This window comes from Aspergillus novofumigatus (genome assembly GCF_002847465.1).
Source record: "Aspergillus novofumigatus IBT 16806 chromosome Unknown P174scaffold_1, whole genome shotgun sequence".
Classification (NCBI taxonomy): Eukaryota; Fungi; Ascomycota; class Eurotiomycetes; order Eurotiales; family Aspergillaceae; genus Aspergillus; species Aspergillus novofumigatus.
The window spans coordinates 3,788,797-3,804,107 of NW_020194274.1; the positions used below are offsets into that span (position 1 = coordinate 3,788,797).

At 49.4% G+C, this 15,311-nt stretch overlaps 6 protein-coding genes and 1 non-coding gene across 7 annotated transcripts; 4 read left to right on the plus strand and 3 right to left on the minus strand.

Annotated features, from left to right (window-relative positions):
- Positions 1 to 209: 209 nt before the first annotated feature.
- On the minus strand, positions 210 to 308 carry P174DRAFT_t16. Its single transcript has one exon. It is a non-coding gene; the product is annotated as a tRNA-Val (tRNA).
- An 810-nt stretch (positions 309 to 1,118) lies between these two features.
- On the plus strand, positions 1,119 to 1,703 carry P174DRAFT_427418 (uncharacterized protein; the record flags this gene model as incomplete). Its single annotated transcript, XM_024825433.1, has 1 exon — positions 1,119 to 1,703. The coding sequence occupies one exon, from the start codon at positions 1,119 to 1,121 to the stop codon at positions 1,701 to 1,703; it is 585 nt and encodes a 194-aa protein (XP_024687795.1).
- Positions 1,704 to 3,270: 1,567 nt separating this feature from the next.
- P174DRAFT_500735 (uncharacterized protein) lies at positions 3,271 to 4,009 on the plus strand (the record flags this gene model as incomplete). Its single annotated transcript, XM_024830990.1, has 1 exon — positions 3,271 to 4,009. The coding sequence occupies exon 1, from the start codon at positions 3,458 to 3,460 to the stop codon at positions 4,007 to 4,009; it is 552 nt and encodes a 183-aa protein (XP_024687796.1). The 5' UTR covers positions 3,271 to 3,457.
- A 1,193-nt stretch (positions 4,010 to 5,202) lies between these two features.
- On the minus strand, positions 5,203 to 6,197 carry P174DRAFT_500736 (uncharacterized protein; the record flags this gene model as incomplete). Its single annotated transcript, XM_024830991.1, has 2 exons — positions 5,203 to 5,674; positions 5,762 to 6,197. 2 exons carry the CDS (start codon positions 6,195 to 6,197, stop codon positions 5,583 to 5,585), a joined length of 528 nt encoding a protein of 175 aa, XP_024687797.1. The 3' UTR covers positions 5,203 to 5,582.
- Positions 6,198 to 7,200: 1,003 nt separating this feature from the next.
- On the plus strand, positions 7,201 to 7,580 carry P174DRAFT_41634 (uncharacterized protein). Its single transcript, XM_024824489.1, has one exon. The coding sequence runs from the start codon at positions 7,292 to 7,294 to the stop codon at positions 7,535 to 7,537; it is 246 nt and encodes an 81-aa protein (XP_024687798.1). The 5' UTR covers positions 7,201 to 7,291; the 3' UTR covers positions 7,538 to 7,580.
- Positions 7,581 to 10,225: 2,645 nt separating this feature from the next.
- Positions 10,226 to 11,865, minus strand: P174DRAFT_361151 (cytochrome P450; the record flags this gene model as incomplete). The annotated part of the gene is made up of 4 exons (XM_024821765.1): positions 10,226 to 10,379; positions 10,446 to 10,618; positions 10,675 to 11,781; positions 11,836 to 11,865. 4 exons carry the CDS (start codon positions 11,863 to 11,865, stop codon positions 10,226 to 10,228), a joined length of 1,464 nt encoding a protein of 487 aa, XP_024687799.1.
- Positions 11,866 to 12,921: 1,056 nt separating this feature from the next.
- P174DRAFT_456725 (uncharacterized protein) lies at positions 12,922 to 15,181 on the plus strand (the record flags this gene model as incomplete). The annotated part of the gene is made up of 2 exons (XM_024829462.1): positions 12,922 to 12,989; positions 13,339 to 15,181. The coding sequence occupies 2 exons, from the start codon at positions 12,922 to 12,924 to the stop codon at positions 15,179 to 15,181; spliced, it is 1,911 nt and encodes a 636-aa protein (XP_024687800.1).
- Positions 15,182 to 15,311: the final 130 nt, after the last annotated feature.

Here is a 15,311-nt window from a genome sequence, read left to right on the forward strand (position 1 = left end):
TGAACCCGTCAAGCTTGCAAGGTTGTGCTCTCTCCCCCAGACAATAAATGAAGCGCCTAAGCAATCCCCGCACCAGTTTCGCCATGTTTGTATAAGATGATTCTTCAGAAATGTCCATGTACTGACATGAAGCGCGCTTTGTAGATATTTTACAGGGATGATTTGATACCTCCATTGCTTAGAATGCAATTCGTAAAAAATCAAAAAAGTAGTCACGCCCGGGATCGAACCGGGAACCTTCTCGGTATCCTTGAAGAAGCTCACTTTTGATTGTGAACGAGAAATCATAACCATTAGACCACGTGACTGTTTCTTGTTGGAGGATTAATGATATTATAATTCATAAGCAGCTGTTATCGACGAACCATTATTGCTCTCAATCGAGAGATTCCTTGTTTCGATAGTAGAAAACCGCACATGTGATGAGATCGAGAACTCTTGTCCCGCCCATCATCCGCTGACTATACTACGCCCGCGGTCGCAAGTCCAAAATGCATCTAGGACACATCCAGCAAGCTGGCCCATCGACTATTGATATAGGTCCGGGAAATTGGTCACAGCTTCTCATGATGTCACCCGAATCTGAAGCTGCATCTGTCCTGAATATCGACTGCAGTCGGACAGTCTCCTGCCATTCAGATGTTGCTCAGCACGCCACAGATGATCGTCTGTCACCCAGATGCGGACCCCTGCTGCCTACCCGTTCCGTGACTCAATTCGGGGCTCCTCTGCGCCCTGTGATCACGAATGAAGATTTGCCCTGACAGTATGAACAGTCATAGAGCTTGCGCAGACTATAGTAGACTTGTTTTATGTTCGCTTTAAATCAGTCACCGGGCGACTCTCTGCTTACGCATTCTGACGCGTGCATCGTTCACGTGGTGGCCTCATGATCATTTCCAGAGGGCGGAGCTCTTTAAATGCAGAGATGCGGGCAGGCTGAAGCCAGAATTGCTTTCTGTGATATTATTGGGAGAATCTGGATGGCGATTTTTGTCTCTCGTTAAGGAGGAGGTCGAGATACTTGGTCGATTTCTTCACTTCATCTTCTGCATAGGGAGCATAGCGTTTATCGTTGTACGAGAAAGATAATCTTTTGTTTACTCTGGTTTTTCAACATGCCACACCTGCGTCATCACCGAAGACGCCACTCCTGGCCCTTTGGCAGTCCAGCAGCGCAGCTGCGCGAAAGAAGAATCGCCCGGAATTCCAGCGCACTAGATCCCTCGACGCTCGCGGAGCTCGAAGAACACTACTTGGCGCCCATCGTCTCCGAAGATCTACCGGAGGACGATGCTGCGTCTGCCGGCATCGTGCGGACGAAGACGACGCGGTCCCACCGATGGTTTGCATCGAAGCATGCCGTCCGACATCATACGTCTTCGCAGAGAAGTGCTACGATGAGCAGCGGCACAGGCTCGCTACGAAAGATGATTCGTCCACCGCTGGATAAGGCTCGATCGTTGTTCGTTTTGCCTACAACTACTTCGGCTGAGGCACAGGTGGTGGTCTCGCTCTGGGTGCCTCAAGCGGCTGAGACACAACCGGCTGATATGTTCGCTGATCGGGGAAGAACTGCTACAACAACTGCCGACGAATCTGAATACTTGGCGGTTGAGAGAAATCACCGGAGGTGTCATTCAGAGCAGCCGCGGTCGTGGAGGGCCCCGAGCGCGAGTCTGTGGACACTTTTGGAGGAGTGATCGATGAGATTTCGGGTGCTCCTGGCGTTTGGTGTAGTTGCTTCTTCAATCCTCATGGTTCATCTGCGGTCTGATCCTGGTTTCTACCGACGTATTGAATACTAGTGAAATTCACCCTCACTCTCACTCCACAATATAGATATTTCTGGAACATGGCAGGCCGGGAATTGCTCCACGCTGATATATAGCCAATATCCTAGTCTTGCTTATGTGAGTTATTGCATTGTTTATCTTAAGTGGGGTATATGTTCGCCCCTTCTAGGATAGTATATGCAGAGTATTGTATGCGTAAGCAGTGATATTGCCTCTGTTGGCTCCAAGTCCTTCAATCATGCCTTGATATCGTCCCACGAGACCCAACCATATTCAAAGGCAGTACCAGCACCAATCTCGATCCATTAATGAAACATCAAGCGCCAGGTTAGATGTGTGTGGTCAATCTCTGGCCGGGGGATTGAATGAACCTTATTCACGAAATCTAACCCAGGTGATCTAGGGCCATAGTTCCTTTAGCACATTGGTATCTTTTTTTTCCCTGGGAAAATGATCGGAACAAACGTGCCGAGGAGAAAAATCCTTGACTGTTTAACTTGGCAGGCAATCAGATGATGTCATATAAGTGGAAATTACCACGTTGCTAGAGAGCTAGAGCCTCAAGTGTGGAGATGTTCATTTCCTTGTTCGCACTTCTGTTCTTGGCAGGCGCTCAGTACTTGGCAGTAGATACTGGCAGCAGTAATCATGTGTCCTGGCTTCAGAAGGTGCATGCGGATAGTCACTATCCTTCAGTTGTTCGAGGTAGGTCTCCATGGTCAATCGAGTCAGACACTGAAACGTGTCAGACAGCCGGAGAATCGAACAAACTCCCCTCAGCCGAGAAATCTTTCTACCTAGCAGTGACAGACTCATCCTGGACTAAATACATGTACTAGCGCATAGACGATAGAGCATAATGATAGGCTCCTCATTTCCTTTGACCACTTGCAATGCGAGATTCATTCGCTCTTGGGGGCCAGATGATGTGATTGGACCATTTGAGTTGCCCGATATCCTTCTCGAAGCACGCTAGAACGGCCCTACCACCCTAGGTGGGTCTCGGGCTGTCAGCTGCTTCGGCCTTCTCAGTCGATTTGTTTGACATGTGGGGAAGTGAAAGAGAACGATGACTGAGAGAAGGGTCATTCTAGAGGAGAATTTCAGCGCAGTCGATCATTGACAGCGGAAGTGATACGTGTCGTATTCAAGGTTTTGGCACTCTTTATCTTCATCCATTCATGAAGGTCGAATGACTACCAGGTGATATTGTTGTTGATGATTCAGGCCACTAGGCAGAAGCGGTGAATTTGGTCCTTCTGGGGAATAAATCTGCAGGTGTCGAAACAGCAATTGGCTCTTCGTCAACCTTGTAGGGCAGAGGGAGTGGGGCCAGCCGACAGTCTCACCGACTCTGGAAAGTCAGAATCGTTGGCAGCTCATGATTCGTCAATGGGAGCAGGGACCCCGTGCCCCAGAAAATGACAGTCCCGTCCTCATGGCTCGATGATTGGACGACGGGGAGGGAGGAGATAGGTAATGAAGTTGAGTGTCCGGAGTACACCGTAAGAGGATGTCGATGCTGGAGCTGAGAGAAACATAAATATGACTATCTGTCCGCGGCTTTGGTTAGTCTTTGTTCCACTCTTGATCCTCTTCTTCCAAGTTCAAAGTCCCAATCCGGGTAAAGACCTTACATACCTTTTCAAATCTTTCTGAATATGAAAGATCAGCACCGTGCTGGTCCCGCAAAAATCGAGCAGAACAATATCCATCGTCCACTTTCTCACACAACCACTGTGTCCTCATCCAACTCCTCTCAAAGCGACAACACCACTGAAGCTCTCCGCCAATCCTCCCACAGATTCTCCTTCCCGTCTGGCGCAAGACTATTTCGTCCTCGTTCAAAGTCGCCCGCAGCAATTGGCACAGAGTTGCCGATAAATCGTACTCGTCGCTCCACGTCCGACAGCTACGGGGAAACAATTCCTAGAAGCGTCCCTACTTCTTGTGACAACATCCCTCGACAGTCAACGAGCCCCACCGCAATGTCTCCCATCGAGCCCACCAGCCCGATTTCTGCTGGCCTGCAGAAGCGCGACTCGGGATCGTACAGCTCCCATCCCAGAAAGAGCGGCGAAGATCATCGCCGCTACAGCGGAACTGTGAACCACTACGGCCGTCATTCCAACGACTGGTTGTTCGGTGGGTTCAGTCTGCGGGACACCGTCCGTGAGGGCGTCGATCGCTTGCGTCATGGAAAAGAGAGCTGAACGTCACGTTTTCGTATCACTTTTGTCTCTCCTTTGGTCCTCGACTTAAAAATCCAAAAGGATATTCCCGAATCAGTTCACTGTCAAACAGCATCATAGACAAGACACTCACCGACGGATATCTTGAACCCACCAGCAGTGAACGGTATCCTCTTCGATAGGTTATCACTTTCTCGGCATAGAAGAGCATCGAGGTCAACCAACGCAAGAAGATGCATCAAACCGAGACTCTACTCCGGCCAATGCAGCATCAACGATTGGACATTCCAAAGACAAAACGGCATGCATTGGCTGTATTCATCTCGGCATTCCGTCATTCAGTCGACATGCACCTATAACTGGTCTTGATTGTCTTTATGATAGTGCATACTACTGTATTTCCATTCAATTAGCAATCTTGGTCTCTTCGCATCTTTGTTAAATTGAATGTTAAAGCCCAGTGCATGGACCACATACCTTGCTCAGTAAGCCCGACCATTATCTATCACCACTGTAAAAGCCAAGACAAGAAGGTCATCAACAACATCAACCACCACTCCAGCAGGAATCCATCTTTTGAGATCCTGAAGCAGATTTCGGAATAATGTTCCATGAAACAGTAGTCAGGGTCACCACATCCACTTAGCGTTTTGACCTAGCCGGCAACCCTGGCGCCTTTCATCCCGGTCTACTCCGTAGTTGTCAGTAGTCATACGCAGATTGAGTAGCAAGTCAACAACCAGTTTTACAAACGTACCAAAATTCCCAAAACAGCAGGAGCGCACATTGAAGGCAAAATGGGTCAGGTAGTCCACCTTCCTCTGCCTTGCATCAATTAGCCGTAACTTGTAAGTGCTCCGTAAGCGGGTCAGCTCTCAGCTTCCACCAGATCGACCACTAGGCGTGCCCGATCGTCTAGAACTCGCAGGTGACGCTCTTCAGGCCGATATTTCGAAATATTTGTCAGGAACTCGCCTGCAGTTTTGTCTTTTTTTCGAATTCGAATGCAAATCCACGATCATGATTGCTGGGTTCTTGTGCCGTAGTCTATTCTACTGCAAGCCCATGTGGGATGGGACCGTCAATAGTCGGCAGCTCCCAAGCCCGAGTCCACACTCCACAGCCGCAGGCCCGCAGCTTAGGGATTTGAAGCTGAAGCATTCATTCACCGAGAGGATTTACCGGTATTTACTACGAGGGTACGGGGGGAGTTTGATGAATTTAGTGGCTAATACCGTGTGCTATGGCCATCTATGGAATAATAACTATCATCAAACAGTAGAATAAATATTGGTGTCGGTGGTCCGGCAGGACGTCTCAGGGGCGATAACAAGAAAAAAGGGGCAATCATGGGATACCAGTCGACCCAAAAGGGGAAATTTGCCCAAAAAAATACATTAAAACGCAGAACGCCGGAGCCAGAATAATCACGAAATTCCAGTTCTCCAGCTGTACTCCTTGTCCCGTAACAGTAATGTGGCCCCCGCCGTGTTCGTGACTTGGAGGCGTCCGGCCGTGTAATCATGGTAACCCTTGGATCTATGAAGGGTGATGTGGAAACAAGTCCCATAATCGAGTGAGACTCGAGAGATGCTCATGCCGCTCTCTGCCACGCGGCAATGTCAGCCGATGTTATATCGATATTTTCCGCCGTCATGTCCTGGAGCTTAGAAATCTGCAAATGCGCTGGAACCAGGTCAGCCCGTGGTCACAATGAAAGACATGCAGTGTTGTGCAAGGCCTGTGAAATGCAAATCCAAGGACAATACGTACTTGGGCGTTGCACGGCTTCTGCTCCTGCATGGACATGGATGACCCCCGAGTCGACATACTCCTTTGTGGTGACTCCGCTGTGAGAGGCAGCACCGAGGATCACTCGAATTCGGTACCGACCTGGCTGCGCAATGCTCAGCGGGCTGAACTTGGCAAATCCGCTCGTCGTGTTTCCGTTTCGACTGCGCACGCTGGACGTTAGTGTCCCCGCCAGTCCGGTGGCCGCAGCCGCTCCCGTCTCGCTCCTGAGCGATGCGTGCGCAACCATGTGCTGGACTGCTGGGTTCACTAGGTTGCCCACGGGCCTGACTGCCACAATTACTGGCAGGGTAAATGGCGTCCCAGGACGAACAGCAGCTGGGGGCTCAATCTCAAATGTGATGCCGAACTCCCGACTGGAGCTTCCCCGGGAACTTCCTCCTTTGCTCTGAACCATTTTTGCAAGCCTCCCTTGTTAGAGATCGGTATGGTCTTTGTTATCGTACCGGACAGAGCAATTCGATCGAGCGAGCTCGGGCCCAACTTCAACAATGCAAGTAACCTATATCTTTAGCCTGAAATGGGATATCGAGATAGAAGGAATCCAACATAGCACAAGCAAGAGGATTGACCAGACAATTGATAGAGACAATGGATCTTGAACCAGCAAGCAAAAGGTAGGATAATAATGGGCTCCCGAGGGTGGTTCATATGTTGAGTGCCGGCCTCATATAGACTGAACCCTACCGCAAAGGGCATCATAACATATTTCCAATTTGGAGGACAGTGCTGAATACTGTCTTACCAGGTTTGCCACCGCAGAGAAGGGAAAAAAAAAGCTAATCTCAATAGCTCCCTTGAAATGCAAGATTAGCGAGAATGCAGATCTGCGTGGAATTACAGTTATGTGCTGACGCTGGATAAGGGCCCGCAAGCTTGTCCCAGTGTTTACTGGATTTTGGGTTCGGATGAATACCGAACCCATAAGCATGAAACGAAAAATTCATTGTTCCTGCAATATGGGCATTTTGGGAAAGTGGAACCCACATCTGGGCCTTTCCTCTCCTGTTCCTCTAATCGTCTTCTCATTCGTTATTATTTTCTCGAACAGGTGGTGTCGTGCCTCTCTCCATATTTGTTTTTCTTGGCCTTGTGCTGGCACCATCTCCTCAAGCGAACGCCACTCTAACGCCGCATTTAATAAACACGGATATAGTTTCCACAGCGCTAAAGCAACTGAGAATTCCCGGAAATCGAGCAGAGAGATGGATGGTAAGGTCGAGATGTCAGATCCGCTTCGGGGAGAGCCAATCGAATTGTGAAGCACAAGTTGCAAATCCTTGCGCATCATGCGAGATCTATGACGCATTCCACGGGTATCTCGGACGCTCACCTTCACATCCGTATTCGCAAACAGTAGACCATTGTATCAGTGGACCTCTGGGGAAGAGGTGGCTCATGCTTCACCCTTTGGACTTGAAGATGGATGGTCCATGAAGTTCCCTTGCTTTCTTGTGTGGCCCCGAGAGAGATACTCAATGCTGGAAAGGGATGAATGATGATACAAAGCTGCATCCATCACACATTATCGGAAGGATCATGCTTGTTCACTGTATAATGTGCGAGTCAATATGTTGTGGCAATCGCAGTGTTTCTACGAAACCAGGACATTGGACATCCCGTCAAACAATGTACAGCGTGACGAAGAAATTTTCGATAGCTAGACTTTCTTCGCTATCCAATGGAGTTCAGAACCTGGAGGAACAGACAACCGGGCTAGAACAAAGCATGTCCTAGTTTCCGCAGCGGTACGCAAAGCTTTCCGTTCTTGTATCGGAGAATGGTCAGAAGGGATAGTGAACCAAGGTAGTTGTTTACCAAAATCACAAAATTGCGCCAATTGAATTCAATCCCTGTACCCTGGATGGGGAAGCAATCTCGGTAATCAGAGATGGATCACAGTGATGCGGGTAACAGGGACAATTTTGGACAATGTTGGGCCAGCGATTTCGCCACACCTCCTTCCGGTTTAGTTCTGGCCACAAGCCACAGTTCCCCACCTCAGCCTCACCCAGACTTCTTTAGCAGGTTTGTCTCTGCCTTTGTTTTGTTTGCATGTCTCTTCCATGGTCGTCACCTTGCTGATTCGCGCTATTGGATGCAGTTGTCTTTTCCAAGCTCCCACATACTAAACCGCTGCCTGTTTCCATCGTCGATCATTCCATACTTGCTTCTTGTGAACCTAAACTGTCATGAACTGCAGTCCTTTCTACAGGATTCCATCCTAGGATCCCCTGAGCTTCCACGAGGTCACCAGTTGTTCCGACCAATCATTGACTACTGACCATCATATTAACAATATGGTCTAGAGTGGCCATTATCTGCTTGATGAACTGCTATTATCGTAGTGGTCCCCCGCAGCCCGCAACGGACTAGTGGAGTAAAATTCCAGGGACCAGGCTTCTCCTGCTGCGCGGTGTGCAGGGACACAATATTAAGGTATTGCTTGTGAACAGTTGAGTCAAATCTCTATGACAGGAAACAGGACAAAGGTAGGCTCATTGATCGACAGCCGGCACAGTATGAGAAATTTTGTTGGATCTGCATTGTCCCTCTGACAATTTGTGGGGCATCCTCGTATTTGCTTTTCCTCTCATGCACGGTGCAATGTTCGATGCCGTGGAGCACTCCTTGACGACTTGAGACGAGATCTACCATCCACTCCGCGTACGACCAATAGTACTTTGCGGATCGTCGATTCAGCATGATAACACACAAGCCACCTGTGGCTGAAGTGGCTCACGAACGGTCAGTTCGTGGCGGTGAAACCGAGGAATCCAGGATCTCTACAGGGCTTTTCCCAGGAGGAAACATTGGTTCGGTCTCGCCTGGAGCTCTGGGCCTCATTCTACTGCTTTGTCCAGATCTGTGGTCTAATAGCGTGGTTGCTAGGCCGGCATAATGCCTCGTTGATGTCGTGTGATTACGCTTTGACTCTCATACTAGGCATTCAACAGGATGTTCTCGCAAACGTCATCTGTCTCACGGATACAGTTTCCTAAACTTTGCCTTTCCGTGCCTTTGCGTCCCCTTCCTGGTCTGCATTGCTGAGTTCGCGAGATTCGTCGGACTGGGACTATCCGCCCATGAGTTCTTGGATCTCGAGACTCGCTTCAGCCTGTTCACACCTTTATTCATTGACTTAGCGTGTGGAGGATCTCTTTGGGATGATACAATGATATCTGGCACGCGCTATCGCAATGCTCGAATGAATGTGGAGAATGTTACTTGAAGATCTCCTACCAAAAGCGCAACTCGATCCTCGGAGCCTGAGACCGCATGGTACCGGTTCTTCTGAATGAGGTCACACATGGACAAATGATCTTCTTGTTTTAGCAAAAGTATCAATCTCACACAGTTGGCAAGTCTCGAAAATCGCAATGTTGTCCGGTGGACTGCAAGGCATACCATAGCCCCAACGGGAACGCGCATCTCTTTGCGTAATCGAGTGAATCATGTGTTGCTTCGCCGGACCAGATTTGGCCCCAGAAAAAAAGTGTTAAACTGCACCTTTGCAGTCAGTCACAGAAGAAGTCTTTATCAGCCAAAAAGTACCACTACTGAGGTATGTACGTTGCACAGGTGACAGCAGTACTCCTGGCCGCAGTGATCCATTGCCCCGGCGAATGGGATGGTCTGGGAGGGCACGAGATCGTCGCCCGGTTGAACCGTGCGCCATAAGTCAGACTCGCATTTGTGTCATGACTCGTAAGACCAACCTCAAATCAACAAAGTACCTTAATCCATCTCATCCTGTTGAGAGGGACTCCAGCATTGCACAGGGCTGCTCATGCACCCCGTCCCGAATAGGGACAAAGTTTACAGACCACAAAAAAGGGGACGACTTATTTTCAGAGCGTGATTAACTAGTGAGGCTGTGTTTCGTTCCAAGAAACTGTCTCAACCTTATTTTGTATTAACTCACTTTAGGTTCTGTTTCGATGATCCTGTGCGGTTTAACCCCCAAAATGTGGGCTCTGAGAGGGCGTCCCGGCCGAAGCTCAGGACTATGAAATAGCTCTTATCGGAGATTAGAAGCTGGTGCTGGACACTGATCGACCCAATCGTCGCGAAAGATTGGAGATCATCCCTACTTTCTACGGACAGTCGACTGAGCGAAAGTTTTCCTTTGCTTCTTGCAGAAAGAGAGGTGGTCACACTAGTCAAACTCCTGGTATTATTGACAATCTTTGAATAGTGTCGATCATGAGATGCCAATAGCTCAGTCCTCTCGGGCTCTCTCCGTTAATCCGACGCAGGGGGATCAGCAGCCAATAAGTGTATCAACGTTACACAAAAGCAAGGAACCTATATCCTTGGCACCAGCCCTATGTTATCCCGAATGAGAGTATTGCCATACCCTACCGGAACACAAACCGCTACAAAGCAGATGTGCAACGTTTGAGCTCCCGCATGTGCAAATGCTCACCTGACGGCCTTCAGTTTCACCATCAAAGAAGGCTTCTGCCAGATGATATACGATGTCTGATCATCCCAGTCGCGGCAGTCTTCATGGAGGGTCATGTCAAAGTTCCAGACCAGCTTTGCAACGATGAGGCGCATTTCAGCATAAGCGAGACTGTATCGAGGGAACAAAAGCCCTTGTCAGTAATGAGTCGAGGCAGGAGAGAGTGCAGCAACATACTTCTTGCCTAGGCAATTTCGAGGACCAAAGGAGAAGGGTTGCGAAGCCTCTCTGTTATCCGTTTCAAACCTAGGATCCCTGTTTTCCAGCCAACGCTCAGGAATAAAAGATTCGTGCTCGACGAAATTGGATTTCGCCCGAGAAGCCGAGAATGGTACTACAGATACAGAGACCTATCGAAGCGGTTAGCGGAAGGGACGTGTCAAATGATCTTCAAGACTTTGCGTACACCTCCCGGGACATATTGTCCATCAATGGCAGCGCCCCCCATCGGGACCTTTCTTGGAAGATATCCTGGCACAGGAGGATATAATCGTAAGCTTTCTTCGAGTACAGCGTGCAAGTACTGGAGTCTTGCCACTGAAAGGAAGGTGATATCGTCTTGCTTCTGAAAAGCCCCCCTGATTTCCTGGACGAGCTTATTGTACTTTTCAGGGTGTTTCAGGAGATAAAAAGTGCAGCCGGACAGCAAGGTAGCGGTTGTCTCACTCCCAGCAAGAATTAGAACACCTGCATTCGCTTCTATCTCCTGCCGCGTCATGCCTCGTTCGTCATTGTGTCTGAGAATGCAGGACATGAAGTCCGGTCTGCTAGCCTGCAGGTCAAGCCGACGACCGACTTTGTCCTTACTCATGCGCCAGTGCTCATTTCTCATTTTCGCAGCCTTCTTTGGGAGTAACCTTTTAACCAGCGATTCTAGCAACGGATAAAGATGAATGAGTCTCAGGTAGACGCTCATTTTCACACTTTGGAAAACCATCTTCACCCAGGGGTGGTAGCGATTGTCCCGGAGGCAATCGAACGGCTCCCCGAAGGCCAAATCGCCAATAATATCAAAGGTGGTGTAATTGTACCACTTCATCATATCGACCGTGCTTCGCGAAGCAGCGCATTCAGCACGTAATTTCTCGACGAGAAGATCGACATAATGCTGTACGAGCGACTCCTGTTCTCTCAAAGCTTTCTCGGAGAATGCATGCGACAATAGGCGCCGCTGTCTGGCGTGATCGGCGTCACCAGCTGTAAGTATATGCCCGCCGTTCGGGCTGGGGATATAGTACTCGGGATCCTTGATGAACGAACTGGCACCATGTTTCCGGTGGCCGTAAATGTCTTTCCAAGCGCCAGCGCTTCGGTACACCAGGGTGGAGGGTGAAATGCGAACAACATCGCCATACTGGTCATGCAATTCTTTTAACTTGGCATGTATTTTCCCTGAGATTGTCCACCAGATGTAGCATATATTCGAGCACGCCGCGAGCTTGGGACCTGGGAATTTCCGAAGCGGGTGAAGATAGATATTGTAGATCGCCCGTCCAAACAGAACTGCTAACAACTATTATACTTATGGGTCAGCAGGTTTCCAGTCATTGAGGCGATTCGCACCCACTAGAGATAACACAATAGATATTGGAGTCATCTTTTCTATATTGCGTCTTTCAGGAGTTTGCGTGGTCCGGATTCTGATCCAGGATGGACACAGGCTTAAATAACTGGCCACAAACGAATCCGCCGAGGTAGCATCACCGGGGCCCCCTGGTCCAGCAGTAGTGCTTCAGCTTATTTGCTCGTTTGCTTCGAACCCTTGTGTGTGACATTGGTAGAGCTAGACTAGATGCTTGACGGCTTGATAGACCGATCACGATGTCCGATGGGATGTCAAAGTGGGGTAGCGTAAAGGCATAACTGTCCAGTGTCACAATGACACTCTCCACTTATGCACGGTTCATGACTCGTGAGGTTAAGTCGATTCTCTAGCACGGCTATCTCGGCTACAGGCAGTGGAGGCGAAATGGCGCATATTTTTATGCTTAGGTTGGTGTTATCGCCGGACAAATCCGACGGAGATCAACCGATGGACATCCATACACTAGGCTAAGATTTAGCAATGTTGTGAAAATGCATAAATAAGCATTGTCGCACTCACCACTGAGAGTGATCGGAACGCCTTAGATCTAAGCACAAGTATCAATACATATGCTGTATGTATGCGAATGCGCCTCTAGCAAGGGACCGGCAACGGATGCGATACCATACATGGCCCTGAATGGGTCACAATAATGATGCAACCACTGCTGATATCCGCCGATCCTAGACCAGCGATGGCACGACCGATGGTCACGGCATCATTTTCAGGGGCAGATCGATCGGTTTCCTGAGCGCAATTGATTTGACATGAACCTGGAGCATGCAGAAACAAAACTCATTCTGGCTTGACTGATGGTCTGGTTCACTCTGGAATCGCGGATGAGGCATTTAATATCACCAAGCAGTGAGTGTATATCATGTAGGAGAAACCACAGTGATGTTTCACTTGAGCCGGGGCCCAGGAGAGTAGATCTGCTGCAATCCTCAGGCTCGAAGTAGAAAGGGAGACGGAAAGACACCTTCCTTCCATTTTGGGCTCCAACTGCTCTCTGCGCCCTCGCTCACGTGTCGTGACGTTGACTCCAACCACTGAGCTATCTCATGCAATATGGATGACTTCGCATCTAAGAACAGTATTGTTATCACAATGAACACCTGGCCGACGCTCGGTTATCTGTCAGATGGCGCCTGTCCTTCACACACGATACTATCAATCCTTTTCTGTTTCCCATTCTTTCAAAAGCGCTCACGCACGACCAATACGGGTCACAAGGTACATTAACTTGAGGGTACTCATCCAACTGTTTGTGGGAACGATCTGCATATTTGTGCTAGCAGTTTTGTTCTGGAAAATTGGTCAATTCTTTCGATTCCTCACTCGGGACCGAGTCGTCAGGCAGGGAAAGACTGTTAACACTCGGTACGCGAGGACCTGGTATGGCTGGGTACCATTGCAACGGCACGAGTTCCACAAGAGGCTTTTCCAAAGATGTTTCCGAAGATTGCATGACTGGACGGCCTGGAGATCATCCAAGGCCGACTTTCGCTGGGTCTGGTGGGATCCTGGCCAAAAGGAGTTGGAAAAGTACAAGAAAAGGCGAAGATTCCTCAGATGGGTGCCGAAATGCTTCAGAAGCTACGAATTCACGACAGCGGATGCCATCTGGAACCCTGGTCCTCCAGTTGGGCGTTATCCGGCGCCTGGTGAAATTACAGCAGAACGTCTCTGCGCAGGAAGGCACACTCTTTCAACTCAGAACCTGTGCAGGGCTGTACTCAAAGTATCAGAGAGACAAGGTTGTCATAAAATGTCGTCGAGTCAGATGTCATTGTCCGATCGTTCTCAATTATCGCTGGTTGCATCAAGACAACTGGATAGAAGACTCGAGGGAAATTCAACGACTGACACAATCCAACTCCGAGATCTCCGCATACTCTATAACCGTGGTGGAATGCCCTTGCCTTTGAATCATTCAATATACGTACGCAAAGGCAACCGTATGGTCCTGCTTTTCCCTAACCGCACTATAGCGATGCGACAAAATCTTTCCATGCCGTGTCTTTTGAGTACAGGACCCGGTCGTTCAAGGCTCGTCGATCGCTCAGAAGGATTTTATACTGGCCAGAATTTCGGGCATGGGGAAGTTGGCTCTCGCTCGATTCAGAAGAGACCTCGTGCTCTTGCGTACCAGATGTGGTCGGCTCGCATGGAACTTCAAACGTCAAAATGCATTCGTTACAACCAGAGCCCGCTTCTCGGTCCTCCAGGGAGCCCCGAATCTGGACTCCTTGGCAGTTTCTCGTCCGAACACGCTGCATTGTTGGACTTGGTCCCAAGGACCTTTAGAAGAAGTATCGCCAATCCCTCCTCCGACGCAACCAGTCATGCCGTATCCATGAAACGACACGTTGATCATGACAGAGGCGACATGGCGGATAAAAGCGCACGAGGTACTGAAGCTGAAGGTGAACACCGACGTTTTACGCGACAACTTCACGTCGATAATAGTTCACGTCGAAGTGCAGAAGTCAGAGATTCGGGGCTCGAGGCTGTGTCTCCTGGCGCCGTTCAGAGCTCTCCACGCTCAGATCGTGTAGAGAGACCACGGAGCTTGGACGAAACTAACAAGAGCAAGAAGCCGCGGAAGAAACATCAACCAAAAGCCAGGCATCTGGCACATGGAAAGGTACCTTTACGAAGTCTAAGCACCTGGGAGGCGAGGCTAGCGCACGACCTGAATCGAAAATTGGAATGGCTCTTCGAACAGCTTAGTCCTGGTCGTAGGCCTTTTCACTTTGCCTTGCTTGCCAATCACTGGCTAAATAGAGAGACTTGGGTTGTACTCGATCCTATTTCACGGATCCCCATTGAAGCAAGACGTCTTTGGGGAGATCCACGATTCAATTCTCCATATCCAATACCTTGCTGGGGCCCGAAAACCAAATATCCCGAGAGCTCTTGCAGAACAGCCAACAGACCTCATTTGAATTCATGGAGGGTTGCTGTCAATCGCAATCGCCGGGCGTCAGGACTTCGAGATGTCGTCAAGGGCGTCGCTTTACTTGAAGACTCCGCAGATGAACCACCGGATGGGAAAGTCGATCCCGCAAGCTGGATTCTTCGAAAGCCCCCGCAAGGTTTTGCAGTGTCAACCATGCAACAAGACGCATACTACGAAGGAGGAGCAGGTTGGCAAGAAACCCTCGGTGACTGGCAAAGGGTGCGCCGTGGTTATCGAATCCGTAAAGCGATCTATGAAGGAAGGGCCAATCGAACTAGGATGAAGGAGATAGCGGTTGGACTTACCCGGTACTTCCAGGCCATAACAAATGAAGTTTTGAACACTCCCAAAACAGACGTCGCGTAAGAGATACCAGCCGCCGGACATTTCTCCAAGGCTTGCATCAAATACGGCGAAATGCGGAGAGGTTGACGAAGCGGTCTGTCGTCCATAGGTCAGATAGATATCATATTGACGCTACTGGGGAATTTCCACT

Coding starts and splice junctions, on each gene's coding strand:
- P174DRAFT_41634 (XM_024824489.1), top strand. CDS start 7,292: ATGAATGATGATACAAAGCTGCATCCATCACACATTATCGGAAGGATC.